Source organism: Cicer arietinum, chromosome 5 (assembly GCF_000331145.2).
Source record: "Cicer arietinum cultivar CDC Frontier isolate Library 1 chromosome 5, Cicar.CDCFrontier_v2.0, whole genome shotgun sequence".
Taxonomy (NCBI): domain Eukaryota; kingdom Viridiplantae; phylum Streptophyta; class Magnoliopsida; order Fabales; family Fabaceae; genus Cicer; species Cicer arietinum.
This window is the reverse complement of record NC_021164.2, coordinates 73,537,404-73,561,210: the sequence shown is the minus strand read 5'-3', so window position 1 is coordinate 73,561,210 and position 23,807 is coordinate 73,537,404. Positions and strand designations below refer to the sequence as shown.

Sequence of the window (23,807 nt, the reverse complement as noted above, 5' to 3'; positions counted from 1 at the left end):
GAATTTGAAGATGAGTGAAAAAAAAAAAATGTCAAAAGTTAAAGTTTTTACGGTAGAAAATTGATAAAAATAACCAACTTAAATAATAGAAGTATAGTTAAAAGACAAAAACGTAACAAAAAATAATTAATGAACTAAAATAAAATCAAAAAATAAATTAAGGAATTAAAAAAGTAATTTAATCAACATTTATAATAAAAACTGAAATATATAATTTAGTTTTTAAAATAAAAGAAATTAAAATAAACAAAAAGTAAAAGTGAAACTTCAAATTAAAATAAAGGAAAAATCAGATTTAGAGATTTGAATTCGACGAAACCTAACCAAGAAAATCTCCACTTGCGATTGCAGGTTCCAAGCCATAGCCACTAAGATAATATATAAGAAATATAGGGAGTTAATTAAAAAAAGCAAGGACCTCTTGAGAGGTGAACTTATCCTTAAAAAAAAACAATTTAATGTATTTTAATTTTTATAAAATTATAAAATTTAAAATTTATTTCGTAATAAAATTCAATCACATTTAGTTTATATTTTAATTTTATAGAGATTCTCTTAGAAAATAAAAATATCAACTTCTTTAAAAACTTTTTAATATAAAAACTAACAGAGAATAATTTTTTTTTAAATTAAAAGTTTTAAATTATTTTATAAAGATTAAAAATAATATTTTAAAATTTTATAGAAATTAAAAATTTATTTAACTTATAAAAAAATTAATGGCAAAATATGTCAAGGTCCATTATCATAACTTCTCATGACCAAAGGCTAAACAAGCAAGCACCACACCATAAAGGAACTAGCAATGAAAACCACCTCAATATAGGTGTGGAAGTAATAATTTCTATAAGAGATAGTAAAATGTGATCTTACTCTATTTAGAAAGAGACAAAAAAATACATGAGAATTTCTTTTAAACGACTTAATTATATTTTATTCTTTCATAATCTATTTCGATTATAAACAAAAATAAAATCTGTGAATAGATACAAATTTTGATTTTTTCAGTTTTTAATTTTGATTTTAAGTTTTAATTTTACGTGAATAGATACAAATAATATGTGAGAAATGATTTTTTCTTTATTTTGATTTTGATTTTAAGTTTCAGTTTTATTTTTTGTTTATTTTAATTTCTGTTATTTTTAAAAGTAAATTATAAATGTTTTAAGTAATTATTTCCAAGTTCCATCTTATTTAATGGCTACATTGTTAAAGTTGAAAGTTAACATTAAAGATTAGAGAAAACACCTTAAGTTTAAGAAATAAATGGATCAAAATAGCAGAAAAATATAAAAGTTTACTGACCTAACAAAACAGAAGAATTAAAATGACATTTAAATTTTTAAAAAATATTAATTAATTTTGCTTATATTTTCAGCTTTACAAGAGATGTCTATTGCAGTCAATACTGATAAGCCAAAATCCCAACATTATGAATTACCAACCTCTTTCTTCAGGCTGGTTCTTGGAAATAATCTTAAATACAGGTACTTTTGAATTATTTTGTTTTTATCTGTTGATTGCGAAATCAGGTATACTGTGCTAATTAAGGTATACAGAGGAAAAGGCTAAAATTGACAGTAGTGTAAAGATTCTTTATAAACAAATCCTTATTATGATGTAAATTGTATGTATGATAATTGATAAGTACTTATAAAGTTGAATTTGAATAAATCGTTATAGTTTTGGATAAAAACCATTTAATAAAAGATGTCATCAAAGTAATTACTTTCTGCAATCTGTAACAACAATGCGTATCATGGATACAATTTGTTGGTAATATAAAACATTTTCATAAAGAAAAATAGTAAAATATTCACATAGCCTATATGTATGAATTGGTGCAGTTGTTGTTATTTCTCTTCGGCCTCAAAGACACTAGAAGATGCTGAAGAAGAAAGTTTGAAACTGTATTGCGAGAGATCAAACCTGAAAGATGGTCATGCAGTTCTTGACATTGGATGCGGTTGGGGGTCACTGACTTTATACATTGCCAAGAATTACAGTAATTCCAGGGTTACAGGAATCTGCAATTCCACTGCTCAAAAAGCTTATATCGAGGAGAAATGCTTGTATTGTTTCTTGATATTGTATTATTTGATTTCAGACATTATACATGTAATATGATGATGATCAAAATGACCTCTTGTCAGGGAGCTGGAGCTGCAAAATGTGGATATCATTGTTGCAGACATTAGCACTTTTGAAATGGAAGCTTCTTATGACAGAATATTTTCCATAGGAATGTTTGAGGTTCGATTTTGTGGGTAAATAATCTGCATTGAAAGTTCAAACTGTGTGTTTTGTTAAATTTGATTCAGTTTTAACCTTGACACAGCATATGAAGAACTATAAAGATCTTCTCAACAAGATATCCAAATGGATGAAAGAAGATAGCCTTTTATTTGTTCATCATTTCTGCCACAGAGTATTTGCCTACCACTTTGAGGTGAACTTCATGTAATGCCTCATATTGGGGGGATAGTTTTTGGTTTTATGAATTGGGTTCAGTTTTTTATTTTTATTTTTTGAATTAAATTATTCTCAATACATGTCTCATTACAAACTCATCAAATATAAAAATATTGCTATATGAAAATAATTAAAAAATAATAATAATTTAAAATAATTCAAATATTATGAAATTATAATTTATTTATAATAATTTTAATAATAGTGGTTGAGAACGGTAGTTGTAAAATGCGATTATCGTAGCTAGCGGTAATCAAATGTCAAAAGTGGTTATAGGAGTCGATAAAGGTAGTCCGCAGTTGAATGTTGTGGTTGGAGTGTGATCAATCGTGGTTAGAGTGTGATTGATGGTGGTGGCAGTGCACAATTGTTAATGGTAATGGTCGAATACGGTAATTACTTTTTTTTTTTTAGTAGGTGGCCCATGGTATGGGTAGTCAGTGAACTGGTGGTGGTTGGATGAAGATAATTGGCGGTGATGGTCATAAATTGATAGTCAGTGGTGATGGTCAATAATTATTTGAGTGTTGCTCGGATCCATTGACTAGTCCCACACATTAATTTTAAAACAAAATAAAAATTATAAAACTTATATTTTTTAATTTGGAGTTTCATCGAAAAACAATTTCAAAATTCAGTAAAAAATTATCCCGATCCCAAGATATTAATTTACTTGCTACTTATAAATGAAGAGCAGAACAAAAATGATGATGATTGGATTACAAGATACTTCTTTACTGGAGGAACTATGCCTGCCGCAAATCTACTTCTTTATTTCCAAGTAAGCTTCATTTGTTCTTTTAGAAAACAAAAAATGAATAATAGAACACACAATTTTGTTCAATTGTAATTGAATTCTTTGGTGATGTGTGAAGGATGATGTTACTGTTGTAAACCATTGGCTGGTAAATGGGAAACACTACGCACAGACCAGGTTTATTTATACTCATACAAATAAATATATTATATAAATTATTGATATATGTACATATATATACATATATAGGGTATTTAAGTAAATTGCTGGAGGCTTTCTCCAGGGGAGAAACTTCCTACCTACGGAGTCCCAAATAGAACAGTAACCGTATTACACTATTAGTGAAGAAAAATTAATTTGTGTTGCAGTGAAGAGTGGCTCAAAAGAATGGATAAGAACATGAGTTCCATCAAGCCAATTATGGAATCAACGTATGGCAGAGATTCAGCTACTAAATGGACTGTATATTGGAGAACATTTTTCATAGCTGTAGCAGAACTTTTTGGATACAATAATGGCGATGAATGGATGGTTGCACACTTTCTTTTCAAAAAGAAAGCCCGAAACCATTTTTCCCTTGATTTGTCATTTGACTAGGATTTAAAAGCGAAACAAACTGTATTTTATTTATTTATTATTAACAGGGAAAACAAACCGTTCAACTAGGCTGAATACTTCAATAATTATTGTACATACTTTTATTGATAAATTAGTTTTATTTGGTTGTCTGCCTATTTTCTGTTACAAAGCGAAGAAAATGGATCATCTATATACCATTACCTCTATATATATCTCTAATCAATTCTCTCTCTCTCTCTTAATACATCTTCAATAAAAGGAATAACATTACATCAGATAAATTTTTTTATTGAAAATATCAAAATTAGTCAACAAATCGACGTAATAATTTTCCTCTTTAAAAATATGAAAACGAAACCTCATTTGAGAGGTAAGATAAATACAATTTTTTTAATCTATTTTGAAATCTTTAAGGAACAAATTGCGAGTTTTGGAAAACAACCACCATTAAATTTGAATTACATTCTAACCAAATATTATGTCATCGTTTTTCAAAAGTTATCTCGGTCATCAATATGACACTCATTAGCTCCACAAAAAACTATTCAAAAACTATCATACATATTATACACGAATATTATACACGAGACAAATGTTAGATTTGTTTGAAATTTAAGAAAAATAAAAAATTAATAGTGATTACATCATTTGATACGCAACAATTATATTGATAAAATAATTATTTCTTTATGTATTTTTTCATTAGTTAATTAGATGATTTTGAAGATTATTTGAGTTGTTTATACCAATCATATTTAATTTTATTTAATTTTTCTCTTTCCATATTTTACAATTAAATATATTTTATGTGTGGTAATTAAGAGCGGGAATATGTTAGGTCAAGTCGGACTTTATTTAAGTAGGTTAGACATCTTAAAATGATTAAAATATAAGTTTGACCTATTATTTGTTGAAGATTTTATTTTAAGTTTTGATCTGACCTTTTTAAAAGTTCGGTTTAACCTATTATTTTATTAAAAAGGCTATTTTAATTTGTGTTAAGCATTTTAAAAAATACATTTTGTTTATCTCTAAAAAAGTTATTGGTCAATAAAAAATCTAGCTTTTGTTGAACTAGTACAACTATAATATCCATTTTCCCCCACTATTCGTTGCATACTTTATTTATAATGAACAAATATAAACAAAATAAAAGAGTTAAACACAATCGTCAATTTTATAGCAAAATGATTTTGAGAGAGAAGAATAAGTATATATGTCGTGAAGGGAAAACAAAAAAATAGGTTTTCAATTTTTAATAGAGTATTTTATTATAAAAATATAGAGAGAGTTTTTGTTAAAAAATTATTAGGAGATTTTTATTTTATTATTACTAGACTTATATATATATATATATATATATATATATATATAAATCTTTATATATATATATATATATATATATATCAGTCGGTATGTCAGATTTAATAGGTTTTTAGCGAGCTTAAGCCTGACCTATTTAAATAAATAAACTTTTTAAAATATTTGAACTTAATTTTTTTACTAAATGAGTCAAGGTTGAGTTAAACTTTTAATAGGTGAAATCATATACCTCTCTTGGATAACATAACTTATTTTTATCTCTAACCGCAGGAATAATATTGCTATATATTTTCAAAAATTTGTAAAATTTGGGATGTCAAAAATACATATTAACTTAAATTTGTTTCAAAAATACATATTAACTTAAATTTGTTTCAAAAATAAAATCCATCCATTTGATAAAAATCAATGTTTTAAAAATTTTATAACATGAAACACAAATAAACCAAAATATAAGCAAAAACCTAGAATTAGACATTAAGTAGTTAATAAATTTTAGTTAAGAACAAATCATCTGAGACAATTCGAATTTAAATCCTGACTCAAATAACTCTTAATTATATTTTATTTTTCTTCCGAGAGAACTTTAAATTGTTAAGACATCATTCTTATGAAAACCAGAAACTTAATAAAAATAAAATATATAAAAAAATGGTAAGTAAAAAATTGATGTATGTAAATTAATTTTTACATATATTTCATTATAGAAGTAATATTTATTTTAAAGACATCATCACTAAATTTGATTTTGCTTTTTAATGCGATATATTTGTTTTTTCAATTTTACCTCCTCTAAATTTAATATTTTTTGTGCTACTTTTCTAAAAACAATTGTATGTACTATTCTACTATATATTTATGTCAACAATTAATAACAAATATTATATTTCTCATTTAAAACATGTTTCCTTTGAAATATTTTTCTATCTTAAATTATTATTTGTTATTTTATAATATTTATTATTTATTTCCAAATATTACCCTTTTTATTAAAGTGGTTACAACTAATTTTTATCATAAAGAGCTTTATATTGCTCTCAATGCAATAATATATATTTAGTTTTCTATAAAGATATTTTTAGCATCAAAAGATATTTCCAAACTCCAAAGAAAAAAAAAAAGACAAAAAAAATTCGGTTCCAGTGGAAAAATAAAAATAAAACAACTACTAAAAAGATAAGGTGTTATAGTAGAAACCAAGATTACCATCACATGTCTGTGTACTGTTATTCTTACCATTACCACAAATAACAAAACAGACACATAAGAAAAGTGTGGTGTGGTGGTTGGACTTGAATTGAAACAATGGAAGGGATGATGCAGTTACCATACAAGACGACGGTGAAGCTGATGCTTGGTTCACTTGAGCGTAATTTGCTCCCTGATGCTATCATAAGAAGATTCACACGTTTGCTTTTGGCTACTCGTCTTCGCTCTGGTTACAAATCTTCCTCTCAACTTCAGCTCTCTCATCTTCTCCAATTTGTACATTGTACTTCTCCTTCTCTTTTTCTCTTTTCTTCTATATTGATCTTCCCCATTTTACAACCACTTATGAAAATGAAAGCTTAGGAATTTGTTATAGAACATGATCTTTGATTTAATGGTTGATATGATACTCTTTCAGCTTTACAAGAGTTGCCTATTGCAGTCAATACTGATAAGCCAAAATCTCAACATTATGAATTACCAACCTCTTTCTTCAGGCTGGTTCTTGGAAATAATCTCAAGTACAGGTAGTACTTTTGAGTTTTTTTGTTTTGGTTAATTATGTTAATTTTTAGATCTTGTAAGTTATAAAATTTTGTTTTTTTCTTGCACCAACAATTTAACAATTTTTAGTCTCCATAAAATCAAAATAAATAAAAACAAATAGTCTCTACCTTTGAGTTCCTTACCTCTCATGACTTTGTAATCATTCTCTCATCTAAATAATTTTTATTACACTAAAGTCACCCATCACTAAATTATTGGAACCATTTTCAAACATTATTGGAACCGAACACTGTAGATACACTTTATATGTTATAATAGAAGTTTATGCAAAAAATTAGGTTAAAATTCGATTTATAGTTCCAAATTTCCGTTTTTTTTTTTATAGTTTGTTTTGGATTTTCCAAATTCCATTTCTAATATCAGAGATTAATCCTGTTGACAGAAAATTTTGTGAGAATTAAAGGTCAAAGAAATGTTTTATAGAGACTATTTTTTTTTTATTTAAAAATTTATAGTAATTAAAAGCAACATACTTAACCAAACATTTTTAAGATAAAAGTGGCTATGCTGTACTAATTAAGGTATACACTATACAGGAGTCAAAGCTGAAATTGACAGAAGTGTATAGATTCTTTATAAACAAATCCTTATTTTAGCTTTCTTTCTTTTTGTTCTCTTGGGGTTTAACCCCATCTTTTTCACCAAGACTGTAAGATGGATGCAATTAATTGGTTGGCAATGTCAAATATTTGCATAAAGACATATAGTAAAATATGCACATAACCTTATGATTTATGTAACATTCCTATATGTATGAATTGGTGCAGTTGTTGTTATTTCTCTTCTGCCTCAAAGACACTAGAAGATGCTGAAGAAGAAATGTTGAAACTGTATTGCGAGAGATCAAACCTGGAAGATGGTCATACAGTTCTCGATGTCGGATGCGGTTGGGGGTCATTGACATTATACATTGCCAAGAATTACAGTAATTCCAGGGTTACCGGAATCTGCAATTCCACGACTCAAAAAGCTTATATTGAGGAGAAATGCTTGTATATTTCTTGATATTGTATCATTTACTTCAGACATTGTGCAAGTCATATAGTTTATACTTATTTAATTCTATATTATATGATGATCAAAATGACTTTATTCCATTGCCCTCTTGTCAGGGAGCTGCAGCTGCAAAATGTGGATATCATTGTTGCAGACATTAGTACATTTGAAATGGAAGCTTCTTATGACAGAGTATTTTCCATAGAAATGTTTGAGGTTAGATTTTTGGGTAAATAATCTGCATTGTTGAAGGTGTGTAATGTTAAATTTGATTCAGTTTTAACCTTGACACAGCATATGAAGAACTATAAAGATCTTCTCAACAAGATATCCAAATGGATGAAAGAAGATAGCCTTTTATTTGTTCATCATTTCTGCCATAAAGCATTTGCCTACCACTTTGAGGTGAATTTCTTATAATGCTTTAGCTATCTCAGTTTCGTAGTTGTTTTTGCTTGTAATATTCGTCGATACCTTAATAAGACTAATCGAGTTCTCAAAGATACTATTCATTTACTTACTGTTACTTGCTACTTATAAATGAAGGACAACAATGAAGATGATTGGATTACAAGATACTTCTTTACGGGAGGAACTATGCCTGCAGCAAATCTACTTCTTTATTTCCAAGTAAGCTTATATTACATACTGTAGTTTGTACCAGCTTTGTTATTTTCCAACGGTGTTGCAGAATCCTATTAAATATTTCCTGTGTTTTCCTATAAGATAAAAATGAAGAAAAATTCTAAAGAAAAAATGTTTACTTTTTATTTTTAGAAAACAAAACAAAAAAATGAATAAAAGAACAGAAGCAAACACACCCTTTATATCTCGTCGTGATTTTGCTCACTTGTAATTGAATTCTTTGATGACGTGTGAAGGATGATGTTTCTGTCGTCAACCATTGGCTGGTAAATGGGAAACACTATGCACAGACCAGGTTGGAATATGCTAAATTGCTCAATATGTTGTTATATTCCATCCATAGTTTATTTGTTTATATAGCAAGTTTGAAATGTATTACTGAAGCAAAAATGAATTTATGTTGCAGTGAAGAGTGGCTCAAAAGAATGGATAAGAACATGAGTTCCATCAAGCCAATTATGGAATCAACATATGGCATAGATTCAGCTACTAAATGGACTGTCTATTGGAGAACATTTTTCATAGCTGTAGCAGAACTTTTTGGATACAATAACGGCGAAGAATGGATGGTTGCACACTTTCTTTTCAAAAAGAAATGAAGAAAGCCGGAATCATTCTTCTCTTGGTTTGCGATTTGAGTATGGATTTAAAAGGGAACAAACAATTCAACGAGGCTGAATACTTCAATATTTATTGTATACTTTATTGATAAACTAGTTTTATTTGGTTGTCTGCCTATGTTTTTGTGATAAAGTGAGTTTTCACTTGGAAAATAAATATCACCAGAGATCAATGCCAAATGGCCTTTGTAGTTGAAAATGAAGGTGAATGAACAAAATCTATTCTAGTATGGTTGGTACATCACACAAAATAGCAAGTTAAATCCAGAATAATCCATTTCAAAGACTGGGTGGACTTAGGTGGAATCATTCAAACTTGAACAAAATTGCAAATCTATGAGTGAGTAATTAATCTATGGAGTTTTCTGCTAGAACTCTATATTGAAAACCTGTGTGGAAAAGTGAAATTCAATCTAAGCTGTTGTTAATCATTGATCCATTGTAACTCTAACAAGATCTGTTTTGATGTCAACCCACCACAAACAGTCTTGTCATGAATTACAGGTTTTATTGAACTGGGATTCTGTTTGTAATGTCTTGTTCTTTCAACCTGTCCGGTAACTTGTGAATTGTTGACTGACTTGATCCTTGGTTTATTGACTGCCAACAACTTATTTCAAGTCATCCTCACTACAGAATTGCCACTTCGTGGATGAACCTTGACAGGTTTTTTAAGTTTAAACATTATTTTTGCATTTGTTGAACTCGCACAAGTTGAGTTTTCAAATACTCCAAGTGTTTTATGAGTAACTAACTCAGTTTGAGAAAGGTGTCTTCAATGAAAAGCTTAATTAAACTTATTATATATATAATAACTTCCATATATACTAATGATAACAAGAAAAATAAATTGCGGTGATGTGCACTCATTTCAACATTTTGGTGCCTAATATATTGCATTTGGTTGGAGCAAAATGCCACAACTTCGAGGGTGCAGGGCTGTTTCAAAGGAATTTCCATTCTAGGTTTTATGTATTATTGAACATCAATTGTTTTTGTTTCTCCTACTGAGGAGGAAAGCTTTGCTACCACTAATTGCATTTTCCCCTTTTCCTTTTTATAAAACTTTGCTTTCAAATACAAAGAACAAAAGGAGCATTCAAAAACTTCCCACATTATATCCACACCTTTCATAAACTGAGGCCTTAACCATACATGAAAGAGTTCTGTCGTCTAAATTTTTATGGCCTTAATATAAAGAGTTCAAGACTCGGGAATGTAACTAAAAGATAGCCACGAAATCATGCAGGAAAAATAAGCAAACACAAATGCAAAATAATTGTCGCCGGTTCCATTATCAAAACTATTTATGCCATGTTAAGGACTTTGTATTTGGCTACATTTTGCACCAAATAGCACATTGTAGAAGCTATGCTATAACATCTCTATAGCCGCTTTTTCTATACCAAGGACTCACCCTAAGTTTCTATGAATCTATCATAATTCAAACAACAGAATGTTCATAAGCTACTAAATTGATAACCGATTCTCTGTCATTCGCAGCAAAAATGGGATATGCTTACGGTTCGAGTTACTGAGAAGTAGCATCGGCACTGTCACGAACAACAACGTTTTCAGCTTCTAATAAACGAATCATATGCTTATCTTCCAAATGCTCCTGAAGAAAAATAGAGAGTAATACTGAAGAAACGGTAAAAGAATAAAAGGCATAAGAGTAATTAATCAAAGACTTACAGAAAGGCAAGCTTTGTATTTTTGCCATTCGGAAATACATTCTTCTTTGTCATATTGACCCTTAACGAATTTCTCCGTATACCACCTTTAAGAAATGAAATTAGGGTTTAAGGGAAGAAATATATATAATTAATAATGGAAAAGAGTATTTTATGAAAGAAAGAAACCTGTGGAAGCAATTGTGGTATGCGTCTCTAAGAAGGGAACAGGGAGAGGTTGAAGTGGAAGGCTTGGAACCTCTCTTCTCTCTCATTTCAAACCAACTTGCGTCTAACGGCGGACATCTGTGATAAAAAGGGGGGCTTATAGGGTGGATTACTAGAGTCTGGTCTATCAGTGCACCATTAATTTTAAACTTTGCAATATGTTATGGAAAATTGCAAAATGCTCCATTTACATTTACTTTACACCTTAAAAAAGATGAAGTAACAGAGTGTGTATGCTGGCAATGGCACTCCGAACTTTATTTTTATAAAAACAACCTATAGAAAATATTTGTATTTAAGAATTTTTAGTAATTATATATTATTTTTTATTGGATTTAATCTAATTGTTTAAACAGCATAAAAGAAAATAGTGTTTAAAAAAATATTATTTAAAAAAATGCTTATTTTAGTCAATTAAAATAAAAGTTAAATTACATTTTAAATATATTAAATTATCTTTAAGTTTTAATTTAATCAGTTTTGTTCGTTTCATTTTAGTTTTTGAGTTGTAATTGTTAGACATAAAATAACTTAAGAAAGTAAAATGAAATGAAAATTAATTAATTAATCATAGTAAAATTTAAAAATAACTTAAGAGATATCAAATTTTAAAAATATCAATTCACTTTCATTTCGTCGCCTTTTTATGATAAGAGGGACTTAAAACAACACACTATTTGTGGATTTTATTTGATTTGATTTAGATTTTGTGAAAAGAATATCGTAAAGGCACAACCAAACTAACTAAATATATTTTTAGTTTAAATATTTTCCTCTCCAAAAAAGTGAACCATGACAATTCATTATAAATGTTTCTAACTCCATATTTTTTCGAACTTATTTCGACTTACAATTCGATTCTCCTTCTCTGTTAATGCATTTACAAATTTGTTGTGTTTATATTTATAAATAAAAATTCTATTATACACGTTTCGAATAAAATAACATAGAATAAACTTATGAAGAGAAAAATCTTATATACAATATAATGTTATATGTTTTGATTTATCGATTAAAATTTTGAAATTTTGACATTGGCACGAGAAGTTTTTATATATACTACGGTTCCCATGAATCACTATTTGAAAAGTATTTAAAATTTTAATAACCATTAACATTGTCTCTTAGAAGTAGACTTTAATGATATTTTTATTTTCACGACTAAGATAATAACTTAAATTATATCATTTTGATAAAAATAAAGACAAACAAATATGTATCTCTTATTTAAACGACATCAATTAAATCGCTATTATATCTATAAAAACGATGAAAACCATTAATTGTTACTTCAAAATAATATCTTGAATTGTCAACAAATTTTTCAATAACATTTAAGTATTGATTCTTAATATAACTTGTTTTGCTAGTGTATATATATATATATATATATATTCACAAAATTTTATCATTTGAGTCAGAAAAAATGACATTCTTAATTTCACATATAAATGAATGTAATTACTCTAAAGTGGACAACTCGCTCTAAAGAGTAAACTAAGTGATATCAACCATTAAAAATAGATATTATAGCTATATCGTAACTAATCATGTTTTTGTTATAATAACCTTTGATTTTTATGATCTAACGTGATGTTAATGGGTCACTTGGCAAACAAAATGTAGAACAAGTTATACTTCATCACTTAAATGTCAATATCAAATTTCTTAAAACTTATAATAATTACTTAAGTTGAATGAAGTGGTTAATGAATCAATATAATAAGATGTCAACATTAATGAGAAACAACTATATCTTTGGATGAAATACTGCTATAAGACTTTCATAGTTAGTGAAAAAGTATCAAATGATTATTTGAAAGCGAGTTCTTCATAATATTTAAAATACAGTAATAGTTATACTTTTAATACATCATGATATTTGCGATATATTAACAATGAAATTATTGTTGGAGGTAGAATATTCGGTGAGAATAATTATATTGGATTAGATATCACAAAATATTTTAGGTTCTTAACATGTGGGAGAATTCACTTCATGATTCTAAACTAGTAACTTATGCTTTGACAAGGAGGAATGGACTGAAAGTGTCCAAATTAATTAAATAATTTTTAAATAATAATTATGTGTTTTTTTTTAACTTTATACTATTTTAAAAAAATTAAATATATTATAATTTTACATGTTCAATCTCTAATATGCATCTTTAAGAAATGTAATTGAGAGACTATTTCGTATATTTAAATCGCGAATCACGAAATTCAATTCCGTAGAAACATTAGCACGTCAGTGAGAGGGAGCGACGTGGTAATGGTTACTTCAGACAGAGAGTAATCATTTGCAAGTTTATTTTTTTAGTTGAAACTTGCAAGTTTCCTTTTTTGAGAAATTGCAATTTATTTATATCACAAATAAATAGGTTTGATTTATACTAAATCACTTGGATTTATCTGCAAAACAAAAACAAAAGCAGTGTGAATCTGTGGGTCGCACTGCATCATCAGAAAACGATGGATCAGTTCAAAGGACAACCTCGTCTTCCCAAATTCGCCGTTCCTAAACGTTACGACATTAGGCTCAAACCCGACCTCATCGAATGCCGTTTTTCAGGTTCCGTCTCCGTTAATCTCGACATCGTCATCGCCACCACTTTCATCGTTCTCAATGCCGCTGAACTATCCGTCACTAACGACTCCGTTTCATTCACCAATCGCGATTCGTCTAAGGTTCTCTCCCATTTCTCAACTCTTTCATTTTCGTCAACTCTCGATTCCTATTTGTTTTGTTTTTTCTATATAGTTTGTTTCTGATTTATAATTGATGAACGTCCTATTTAGGTTTTTAAACCTTCTAGAGTTGAATTGTTTGAAAATGATGAAATTCTGGTATTGGAGTTTCCGGAGGAAATACCTGTTGGATTGGGTGTATTATCTATTCAGTTTGAAGGAATATTGAATGATAAAATGAAAGGTTTTTATAGAAGGTAAATCTTTCTCTTCCTTTGCAAAATGATTTTTTGTTTACATTTTTAAATTGATTGTTTGAGATCCCTATTGGTTATATACTTGTATTATATATGCAGTAAATATGAGCACAATGGTGAGAAGAGGAATATGGCAGTTACACAGTTTGAACCAGCTGATGCTAGACGATGCTTTCCTTGTTGGGATGAACCTGCTTGCAAGGTTTATCTATTCATTCTCTTTTTAATGGGCCTTTTCTTAAAGCACTCGCAACAGTAGGTCACGAGAAAATATTTGAATAATAAGGTCCTGTATACTTTTGTAAAAACATTTTCTATTTTTACTTTTCAAAATTTATGTTAGTTTAACTTGCTGACAAGGTGATAAGATGAAATGCTAGCTACTGATGACACATATCTAGAAATAATCAAAACAATTCTTTTGGTATTTTTATTTGTTATAAAATTTTCACTTCAAAAGAGTCTCTTACCTTCTTGTTAGCACTTAACAAGTAAAACTAACACAAAATTTAGAAAATGAAAATATAAAATGTTTTCACAAAGAAAATGGGGCATAAGCTTCTTTTTGGTTCGTGGTTTTGGTGGTAAGGCCATAACATTCTAGTTACTTTAACAAATGATAAATATATTGAGGTTGGGCTCACTATTCACCGGTTTTAATCTTGCAGGCTACTTTCAAGATCACATTGGATGTGCCTTCAGACCTTGTAGCTCTCTCCAACATGCCCATTGCTGAAGAAAAAATTGATAGAAATCTCAAAACAGTTACATACCAAGAATCACCAATCATGTCTACATACTTGGTTGCTGTTGTTGTTGGTTTATTTGATTATGTGGAAGATCATACTTCCGATGGTAAAATCATGTTGCTATGCACATTTTAGTTATTGACCTATTTTTAGTACCGATTTTTGTATTTCTTCTAACTCGAATTCAACATATTAACAGGGGTCAAAGTCCGAGTGTATTGTCAAGTTGGTAAGGCAAACCAAGGGAAATTCGCACTTGATGTTGCTGTGAAAACTTTGGGACTATACAAAGAGTAAGTATGGGCCTATTACATACCAAGAATCATGAATCATGTCTACATACTTGTGTTATCTATTTCCTCAGTCATCTAACTGTGATAATCAACAGTTACTTTGACACTCCCTACACACTGCCAAAATTGGATATGATTGCAATACCTGATTTTGCTGCTGGAGCCATGGAGAATTATGGCTTGGTTACATACCGGGAGACTGCTTTACTCTATGATGATCAGAATTCTGCTGCTGCTAACAAACAGAGGGTGGTTTTCTTTTTCATAAAATTGCTTTAGTCTTGGTGGCTTAAATTCCCCAATCTCAATTTCAAAACTAGTATTTTTTATTAATAACTAGAGGACGGAAAATATTTCTAACATTCTTTGGTTGCTGTTAAGGTTGCAATTGTTGTAGCTCATGAACTAGCACATCAGTGGTTTGGCAATCTTGTTACAATGGAGTGGTGGACACATTTATGGCTGAATGAGGGTTTTGCAACATGGGTAAGTTGTGTGGCTCACATATCACTTTGTTACCATTACAGAGCCTTCTTCTTCTTCTTTTTTTTTTTTTTTGCTTTTAAATTTTAATATTCTAACTATAACTAATTGATAATTTCCTTTCATTGTTGCATCTTCTTCTTTTGGTGTGGTCAGGTGAGTTACTTGGCAGCTGATGGCTTGTTTCCTGAGTGGAAAATATGGTCTCAATTTCTTCATGAATGTACTGCGGGTCTTAGGTTGGATGGGCTCGCAGAATCCCACCCGATTGAGGTAATGTGTAGTCTTTCAGTTTTTCATGAGTTTGGTCTATCTCTCATAAGGGATTTGGCTCATTTTATTTGATCTGGAATATTATGCATATTAATTGATATTATGCATATTAATTTTCTATGTAATTTTATTCTTTATACCACTGGTTATATAATATCAATATATATCATTATATTGTCCATTGGAAGTTAATAAACTATCCTATCCTATCATATATCGTCTATTTAAATATTTGTGAATTATTTTTGTAGGTGGAGATAAATCATGCACGCGAGATTGATGAAATATTTGATGCAATAAGTTATAGAAAAGGTGCATCTGTGATTAGGATGCTGCAAAGCTATCTTGGCGCTGAATGCTTTCAGGTCTTTACTTGGCCTCTTTCCACTTCTATAAAATACTGTTAATAAGGCATTTTTTCTATTCAATGACTCATAGGCAGAGGCAGTTTATATTAGGATTTAAAAGACTTTAAGAAGTATATATTAGATTATGTGTACATTAAATTACATCTAAACTAGGTTATGACCAAGTTATATTGCACCGTTTGTGATTAAATTGTACACACTGCTTTTTATGTAACCAGAGGTCACTAGCTTCATATATAAAAAGGCATGCTTGCTCAAATGCTAAGACTGAGGATCTATGGGCTGCACTTGAGGAAGGATCTGGTGAACCTGTGAATAAGTTAATGACGTCATGGACAAAACAGCAAGGATATCCTGTTGTAACTGTTAAAGTCAATAATCAGAATTTGGAGTTTGATCAGGTACCATTGCATCCAGCTTTTTTCGTTAGTTCCATCTTGTAATTATTATTGTTGAGAAAATCCATTATATATTATGTAGTATAACCTGTGAGCCTTGTATGTTTATTGGCAGTCACAATTTTTGTCAAGTGGTGCTCAAGGGGAAGGCCATTGGATTATTCCAATAACCCTATGCTTTGGCTCATATGATGTCCGCAAGAATTTCCTCTTGCAAACAAAAACGGAAACACGTGATGTTAAAGAGTTACTGGGTTCCCAGATTGCTGACAAGGGTGGAAATTCTTGGATTAAACTTAATGTGGAGCAGGCTGGTTTCTACAGGGTGAAATATGATGAACTGCTTGCAGCTAAACTTAGACATGCAGTGGAGAAACAGTTGTTATCTCCATCAGACCGGTTTGGTAAATTAGATAATCTCTTGTCAATTTAGTTCCAATGGTAGAAGAGGAAAAAGATTGATAACTTGTGAGTTATTATTTTTGTCAGGAATTTTGGATGATACATATGCACTTTGTATGGCTGGCAAAGAATCATTGACCTCCTTGATTAACTTGATGGGAGCTTATAGGGAGGAAGTTGATTATACTGTGCTGTCTAACCTGATTTCTGTAATGCTATCTTCCTAATATCGCTCATTCGTTACTTACGTTATTTATTGGATCTAATTTCATTTCTTTTATTTTACAGATAAGTCATAAAGTTGGATCTATTGCAGCTGATGCAGTTCCAGACTTACTAGATTATTTCAAACAGTTCTTTGTTAACCTTTTCCAGTTCTCTGCCGAGTAAGTTCATTTGTGATGTAGTTAATATTTTTTTTCAGAATTTGAGTATATCTGCTGCAACGTTCCTGTTTATATGTTTGCAGGAGGCTCGGTTGGGATCCTAAACCAGGTGAAAGTCACGATGATGCATTGCTGAGAGGAGAAATTTTGACTTCCCTTGCCGAGTTTGGGCATGATCAGACACTGGATGAAGCAAGCAAGCGGTTTCAAGCATTCTTAGAAGACAGAAATACTCCACTTCTTCCACCTGATATAAGAAGGGTTTGCTGCAGCATCATTTAAATGTGTGGAATCTCCTTATGAATTCTTCTTTTGATGATTATTGTAAATGTTGGCAGGCAGTTTATGTGGCTGTAATGAAACGGGCAAGCAAATCTAACCGATTGGGTTATGAATCCCTTCTGAAAGTATACAGAGAAACTGACCTTAGTCAAGAGAAAACACGTATTCTTGGTAATGTAATATCTTCAATGAGAGCATAACATGATATTAAGTCTGGATACTAATATTTTTTATGCTTGTAGGCTCACTGGCTTCTTCACTTGATCCAGATCTAATTCTTGAAGTTCTTAACTTTATGTTATCTTCCGAGGTATCTAATTTTCAGATATTGCTTAAAGTCGTAATACACATACATAATTACGTACAAAAGTTGGCATATTATAATTATTAGTTTGGAGATTGATATGCTGTCATGTATGGACAAGGTTCGGAGTCAGGATGCTGTTTTTGGACTTGGTGTCAGTCAGGAAGGAAGAGACGTGGCTTGGGCGTGGCTTAAGGTATATAGACAACACATCACAGTACTGATGCTATTTTATGTCTAAATTTTTTACAACTATTATATGAAGCCTTTTGAAGAAAAAACTGATGGAGATCATGTTTATTTTCTATCAGCGTTTTTCCTTTCTATCATCATGTTCTTATAGTTCTCTTTTATTATTATACAGGAAAATTGGGAACACATCTCAAAAACATATGGTGGTGGATTTTTAATAACTCGCTTTGTCAGTGCAGTTGTCTCACCGGTTAGTCTCCCACCCCTTCTCTATATGCTTTGTTCCATTAGTTTTCTTAGCCCGCTTGAGAATGCTCAATTATCGCTAATTCCATTCTTTTTCATTTTGTTTTCCGTTGGTGCAGTTTGCTTCACTTGAGAAGGCCAAGGAAGCAGAGGATTTCTTTGCTAGCCATCCTATGCCATCCATTGCTAGAACTTTGAAGCAGAGCCTTGAGCGCGTGAATATAAATGCAAACTGGGTTCAGAGTGTTCAGAATGAGAAAAGTCTTGCTGATGCTATAAAGGAGTTGGCATACAGGAAATACTAGGCCATGCTTCCCCTTGTTTGACGTGCAGTTTCGTATCATATAATAATGGTTGTGACCTTATGACTTTCTCCATTCTGTCGCATTTGTGTCGCTCAAAGGCATGGCCTCGAGCTTGGCCGGCTGCTGATCTATAAAAATTGGTTAAATATCTTTCATGTGTTCAAATTTTGCTTGCTATATAAATGGTCAAGTTTATAACTGTCATGTCAGTCTCTTTCCTCTTTTGTGTCCATTCTCTTACACTCCTCTCATGAACACCATCTCGGAATGAGCAGGAGACGACACCCACTTTGCACTCTGTATAGAACTTGCAGTACAAGTTTTGAACCATCATACTCTAACATTCCTCTCTTGAATCTCAAGATGGGTGAAATTCATAAATTGAGAAAATGATATGCATGAAAATGAGATAATTGTTGTTTGAAAACCATGAAAATGAAGTGATGGAATACAAATGAATAGTAAATCGTTAAAGCGAATTTTAACATAATAAGTAACAAAATTAGTTGCAATTAGCCAAATGTTTAACTAATTAATAGAGTTTATTCTGTACATACATGATAAGTCTCTATAAGGTGGATTACTTTCAGAAGAATGCATTAGTATTAAAGACCGTGAGATATATAGTATTAATTTAATACCCGTTGAAATGTCAGATTGCTTGCATTTCAATATATAGCAAATTATTCCATGAAGAAAATGACATGTTACGTGTAATATCCTTCTTCATTCTTGTTGCTTTCAAATTAATGAGAATGGCAAGAAAATTCACAACACCCACTTTCCTGTCTGCATTTATTTTGCTGTTGGATCTGTCAAAGTTTCCAAATCATTGTGCAAAGAATGATATCAAATCGATAGCTTATTCGCCAGAATTGTCTAGTCAGCATCACTGTGGCAACAGATGGTTCTACTAGTACAAATATCTTTTGCTGTCAGCAAGTGATGCTTATGAAAATGAGATAAAATTCTAGTTATTTCTAAAAAGGAAATAAAGACGAAAACCCATATCATGGGTATCATTTTTAATTGATGCAAAACATAAAGTAGCAGAGTTTAATGACAACTTTTGTCTTGGCAGGTAGAAAGTCATATATCAATTGCAAAACAGGGCAGAAAAATAATAGATATCAATATGCTATCGCGTAATTCTATTACCCCAAAAAGTAAGGTGGCGAAGTTTAATGACAACTCTTGTCTTGACAGTTCGTAAGTCATTTTCATCCACTTTTATTTCTATTGCAAAACATAAAAGCATGTCACAACCAGACATGTAGGACCTTTTTATCTTGTCCATGCTTGCGGCAATCAAAATCAAAACTGCAACATTCTTGGATATTTCTAGTCATCAATCACGGCCACTTAAAAACTTAATAATGCTGAATACCTGAGAAACATTGCTGCACCACATGCATGCTGAATATCTGAGAACTTGGTAAATAAAATATCTTTCGTTATCTCCAAAGATCTTTTTACTTGTTAGAAAGGAAGAAGGAATGCAACAAGATGCAAGTAGGCTAAAAAAGATAAGTGTTTTTGTGTTCAATTATCCGAACAAATTTCAGAAACCTAATGATATACGATAAGATAGTGAGGCATAATAGAAGATTCTGACTGAAAATCATATTTGAAAACCACAATGACAAATATCTACCACCTTTTTATAAACAGCATAGGCAAAAATTGTATGAAGTAAATACCTCACAGAGATTTTGTTCTCTTTAGAAGGCGTAATAACAAATACAATATGTTGATGCTTAGAGGTGCACAAAATAAGGAGTAAGATCCTATATCTACAATAAGCAGCAATGATTTACATTAGTAATAACATCAAAGATAACATCACTGTAATTGTGGTAGAACGAAACTCTTAATCAATTGAGAGTTATAACGTAAGGGGAATTTATCGTTTAGTGCAGGGTGCTCAAATCCAGGTGCCTAGATGAAAAATTACTGAGCCAAACTATATTGGATTGTATTTTCCTTTTATATATTCAAACAACTAAGTACAGTTGATTAAACAAATTATGTTTTAGTCTTAAATTTTCGTTGAGATTTCAAATCTACCACAATTACAGTGATGTTGTCTTTGCTTCCTTTCTGTAGAGCACGGTTTGATAGGTACTCTGCAGCTGCTTGTGCGGCAGGATCAATTCCTTCTCCCCTTATCGAGGACAGCTCTGAGCCGTTTTTCTTGTGCCAGAGAAGTATGCGTCTCCGAGCCAAATCACACGCCTCTTCATTTGTCATGACATCCCACAAGCCATCACTGGCCAGAATGAGACACTCATCACCTTTTGCACGAGGGAGGAACGTAACTTCTGGTTCGGGAATAATCCACGGCTTCAAATATCTATCACCTGCACAACAATGATAAGCAGAAACATTCAGAAGAACTATCTTCCTAAGTATCACACAAGCCACAGTTGCAACTTGCAGAGACAAGCAAAAACTCAATTTATATATAACAATGTTTTTCAAATATAAGTAACCAAATAGAAACCTGTTCTGGACCGAAACTTCGAAGAATTATGAATTGTGTAAATAAATGATATGCATCACAATGATACGAAAGTACTCTAAAATTGCCATTTTCACAATCTTAATATGGACACCATTTCCATCGATTATATAAACTGTGCAACTGATGTCCACTTTTTCCATTCATAAACTAAGATGAATATAGATGCACTGAAAAGGAAGTCCTTGCAATCAATCATGCTCACTGAAAATAGAAACCACTAATTGAATTAATAGCATACCAATAGACCTTGACATTGCAAGAACCCCAAATACACGATGACCGTTCCATTGTATCACCTTGCCACCAGCTTCCTCGATTCTTGCATATTCATCATCTCGATTTGGCTACCATATTCACAACCAGACCATCAATTTCTTCTGATCAATCTAAAAACATTTTTCAAAGAATATGCAAAACTATAATTGGAGTTAGCTTACTTTATGATCTATAGATAACGCCATGGCTTCTTTTCCACGACATAGAACTGCTCTTGAATCACCACAGTTTGAAACTATGATATGAGACGAACAAACAATAGCTACAACAGCAGTGGAACCAACAGTTTCTGGTGCAACAGGTTCACAGCTAACTTTTCCCCCAACTTCAGCATCCACATTCAAAAAACAGTTAGTGAAAGCTTTTTTCCATTGATCTTGACAATCGGTGCTTCCAATTATTAGACGTTCCTTGACAAATTCTATTTCCTCTGCTAAGGCCAAATGCATTCGATCACGACAATAATTTGCCACCTGAAATAAGAAAAGGCAAGCTCAGTGATGCTAATCATTGGATACAAGAATCACATTAAAAACAAAATAAAACTTTACCTGAGAGCCACCATGGCCATCATAGACTCCAAAAAAATTAACTGTCTGTTGACTACAATACTTGTTCACTCGATCATATATTCGGTTACCTATTAGCATTTGAATAGGAATTTTTAACATCCGTGGTGCAATTCCAACGGCATCTTCCATCTCAGGTCTTTTTCCACATATAGATGTAACTCCCCAAAGTGGCGTACAATCCAATTCAAAAACACTCCGGCCGACTGTTCCACTCACGGCTTTATCAAGAGGCAGTTGATGAAGAATAACAGTAGTAGGCATCGAGACAGATCTAATGTCTGTTTTGTCTCCAAGGCTGACTGTTACAGCCACAAGGGGTTCACTCAAAACATCTGCCTCCACATTTGACTCGTCCAAACCAGGGGCAACAATTTTGACAGCAGAGATGCTCTTATCTATGACCATGGAACTCCTTGTCCCAAAATCTGAATTATCCTCAGAACTAATAAACTCATCTCTGCAAACACTACTACTCTCACTGGCTACCGATAGAGAAGTACTGTAAATAATCGGATCTCCATCCAATGATAACGAATCATCCTCGTCATTTTCGGGGGCTAATAGTTCGTCGCTAACAACTGAAGTGCTTATATTTTGGGATATCATATTCAACAACAGAATTTCCCCTTCTCTCCCATGCAAAGGTGGCTCAACTGTTGTAATACAAACTTCATCGTCTAGATTGTCACTAATATGATCTAGATTGTCACTAATATGATCCTCATCAGAACCTATAAAAGTATCAGCGGATATCGTAGTTATTGCATTTGATAACAACCCTGTATCTGTCATCAGCTTAAGTCTGGAAACATCCATGTGGGTAGCTATGGTTGGAATATCACACACTGAATTACCTGATCTTAATGGCACTGCAACCGACATCTACTCCATCAAAATCCTCGTCTAGGTAATTCTAAAATTTACCTTCCCTCCCTATTGAATGAGTCCCTCAATTATACTAGTGTTGTGTTGCATATGATTACGAGATGGAATCTAATCATATTATCATTGATTTCTCACTTGATTTTCTAATTGAAAACGCTCCCAGAATGTGACCCGTAGATTTTAAAAGACGATTTTCCATGTCTAAGATAAAACTAAAAGAGGAAGCAAATTCAACTATCCAAAGCATGGGCTGGTTAAAAGGTTGTGAAAGTGAAAGTCAGATCTTGCCAACAACAATGGATCCGAACTTCCATTCGGATTTCACAAAAAATGAGTACCCTACAGCCTTTCCAAGCACTACCATATTCTCATATGCATCAACTCTAGTGAAAGAGAAACGGCTTGAAAGTTGAAACTTGAAAGAAACAAATTTTACCTGTAAACAAAAGATTGCACCAAAAATATGATTAAATCCTACAAAAATTATAGATAGATAGATAGATAGATATACAGAGAGAGATCACCACTTATAATCAACACAAGAGTCAAGAAAGAAAGTGGGAACAAAAAAAGGTCATGAAAAAGAAACCCAAGAAAACCAAAGTCTCAAGAATAAAAGGAAAGCCTCTAAAAACAAAGATAGAAAACAGCAATCTTTTCACAAAACAGCACCAGTTACCTGGATCTGAGGTAACACATATCAGCCTTGTCCAGTGATAATAATTACACAATTAATGAAGAATGAAAAAAAAGGTAAAAGAATGAAAGAAGAAAAAAGATTTCAGTACCTAATTTTGCAAACCAGGTAGAATATTTTGTTTGTTGTTCGTATTCAATTATTCTCACTGTCCTGCT

The 23,807-nt window shown here is 31.3% G+C and overlaps 5 protein-coding genes and 1 long non-coding RNA gene across 8 annotated transcripts in view; 3 read left to right on the top strand and 3 right to left on the bottom strand.

Moving 5' to 3' along the window:
- LOC140920297 (uncharacterized) overlaps nucleotides 1-2,071 on the bottom strand; it is a 3,827-nt gene extending 1,756 nt beyond the window's left edge. Inside the window, exon 1 of the long non-coding RNA XR_012163066.1 lies at nucleotides 1,930-2,071. This is a non-coding gene — a long non-coding RNA (uncharacterized lncRNA). The remainder of the gene's footprint in view (nucleotides 1-1,929) is intronic.
- The window catches only part of LOC101507415 ((S)-coclaurine N-methyltransferase), a 5,571-nt gene extending 1,610 nt beyond the window's left edge, over nucleotides 1-3,961 (top strand). For both annotated transcript variants that reach the window (XM_073368399.1, XM_004501737.4), the window contains exons 2-8: nucleotides 1,379-1,487; nucleotides 1,848-2,072; nucleotides 2,154-2,253; nucleotides 2,339-2,449; nucleotides 3,170-3,253; nucleotides 3,348-3,406; nucleotides 3,598-3,961. In XM_073368399.1, the coding sequence (XP_073224500.1) occupies nucleotides 1,379-1,487; nucleotides 1,848-2,072; nucleotides 2,154-2,253; nucleotides 2,339-2,449; nucleotides 3,170-3,253; nucleotides 3,348-3,406; nucleotides 3,598-3,826 (917 nt within the window). In that variant the 3' untranslated portion in view covers nucleotides 3,827-3,961. The remainder of the gene's footprint in view (nucleotides 1-1,378; nucleotides 1,488-1,847; nucleotides 2,073-2,153; nucleotides 2,254-2,338; nucleotides 2,450-3,169; nucleotides 3,254-3,347; nucleotides 3,407-3,597) is intronic.
- A 2,349-nt stretch (nucleotides 3,962-6,310) lies between these two features.
- Nucleotides 6,311-9,398, top strand: LOC101505684 ((S)-coclaurine N-methyltransferase). Of its 2 annotated transcripts, XM_004501390.4 has the most exons (8): nucleotides 6,316-6,623; nucleotides 6,759-6,867; nucleotides 7,675-7,899; nucleotides 8,020-8,119; nucleotides 8,198-8,308; nucleotides 8,450-8,533; nucleotides 8,785-8,843; nucleotides 8,955-9,398. In XM_004501390.4, the coding sequence occupies exons 1-8, from the start codon at nucleotides 6,437-6,439 to the stop codon at nucleotides 9,145-9,147; spliced, it is 1,068 nt and encodes a 355-aa protein (XP_004501447.1). In that variant the 5' UTR covers nucleotides 6,316-6,436; the 3' UTR covers nucleotides 9,148-9,398. The 2 variants fall into 2 exon arrangements, with proteins under 2 accessions (XP_004501446.1, XP_004501447.1); XM_004501389.4 differs by having other exon boundaries at nucleotides 6,311-6,623; nucleotides 8,785-9,398.
- Nucleotides 9,399-10,437: 1,039 nt separating this feature from the next.
- Nucleotides 10,438-11,288, bottom strand: LOC101506204 (uncharacterized protein At4g33100). Its single transcript, XM_004501391.4, has 3 exons — nucleotides 11,031-11,288; nucleotides 10,864-10,948; nucleotides 10,438-10,786 (listed from the first exon to the last, which is right to left on the bottom strand). The coding sequence occupies exons 1-3, from the start codon at nucleotides 11,114-11,116 to the stop codon at nucleotides 10,700-10,702; spliced, it is 258 nt and encodes an 85-aa protein (XP_004501448.1). The 5' UTR covers nucleotides 11,117-11,288; the 3' UTR covers nucleotides 10,438-10,699.
- Nucleotides 11,289-13,295: 2,007 nt separating this feature from the next.
- LOC101506534 (aminopeptidase M1) lies at nucleotides 13,296-18,899 on the top strand. The gene is made up of 19 exons (XM_004501392.4): nucleotides 13,296-13,757; nucleotides 13,869-14,014; nucleotides 14,114-14,216; nucleotides 14,683-14,869; nucleotides 14,963-15,056; nucleotides 15,152-15,305; nucleotides 15,438-15,542; nucleotides 15,696-15,812; nucleotides 16,064-16,177; nucleotides 16,399-16,581; nucleotides 16,694-16,982; nucleotides 17,068-17,189; nucleotides 17,269-17,366; nucleotides 17,450-17,627; nucleotides 17,705-17,819; nucleotides 17,891-17,958; nucleotides 18,074-18,148; nucleotides 18,317-18,394; nucleotides 18,510-18,899. Exons 1-19 carry the CDS (start codon nucleotides 13,542-13,544, stop codon nucleotides 18,693-18,695), a joined length of 2,628 nt encoding a protein of 875 aa, XP_004501449.1. The 5' UTR covers nucleotides 13,296-13,541; the 3' UTR covers nucleotides 18,696-18,899.
- Nucleotides 18,900-20,335: 1,436 nt separating this feature from the next.
- The window catches only part of LOC101506867 (protein phosphatase 2C 50-like), a 4,000-nt gene continuing 528 nt past the window's right edge, over nucleotides 20,336-23,807 (bottom strand). Inside the window, exons 2-6 of the mRNA XM_004501393.4 lie at nucleotides 23,741-23,805; nucleotides 22,047-23,388; nucleotides 21,657-21,968; nucleotides 21,458-21,563; nucleotides 20,336-21,055 (exon numbers count right to left, since the gene is read on the bottom strand). Of these exons, the coding sequence (XP_004501450.1) occupies nucleotides 20,721-21,055; nucleotides 21,458-21,563; nucleotides 21,657-21,968; nucleotides 22,047-22,949 (1,656 nt within the window). The 5' untranslated portion in view covers nucleotides 22,950-23,388; nucleotides 23,741-23,805 and the 3' untranslated portion in view covers nucleotides 20,336-20,720. The remainder of the gene's footprint in view (nucleotides 21,056-21,457; nucleotides 21,564-21,656; nucleotides 21,969-22,046; nucleotides 23,389-23,740; nucleotides 23,806-23,807) is intronic.

Bases quoted from the DNA above. Each gene is read 5' to 3' on its own strand.
- LOC101506204 (XM_004501391.4), bottom strand. From the start codon at position 11,116: ATGAGAGAGAAGAGAGGTTCCAAGCCTTCCACTTCAACCTCTCCCTGT. The intron at 10,949-11,030 runs GTTTCTTTCTTT...CATTTCTTAAAG, and splicing joins TACCACAATTGCTTCCACAG to GTGGTATACGGAGAAATTCG. The intron at 10,787-10,863 runs GTAAGTCTTTGA...ATTTTTCTTCAG, and splicing joins AATACAAAGCTTGCCTTTCT to GAGCATTTGGAAGATAAGCA.
- LOC101505684 (XM_004501389.4), top strand. From the start codon at position 6,437: ATGGAAGGGATGATGCAGTTACCATACAAGACGACGGTGAAGCTGATG. The intron at 7,900-8,019 runs GTATATTTCTTG...CCCTCTTGTCAG, and splicing joins TATATTGAGGAGAAATGCTT to GGAGCTGCAGCTGCAAAATG. The intron at 8,120-8,197 runs GTTAGATTTTTG...ACCTTGACACAG, and splicing joins TTTCCATAGAAATGTTTGAG to CATATGAAGAACTATAAAGA.
- LOC101506534 (XM_004501392.4), top strand. From the start codon at position 13,542: ATGGATCAGTTCAAAGGACAACCTCGTCTTCCCAAATTCGCCGTTCCT. The intron at 15,813-16,063 runs GTAATGTGTAGT...TTATTTTTGTAG, and splicing joins CAGAATCCCACCCGATTGAG to GTGGAGATAAATCATGCACG. The intron at 18,395-18,509 runs GTTAGTCTCCCA...CCGTTGGTGCAG, and splicing joins TCAGTGCAGTTGTCTCACCG to TTTGCTTCACTTGAGAAGGC.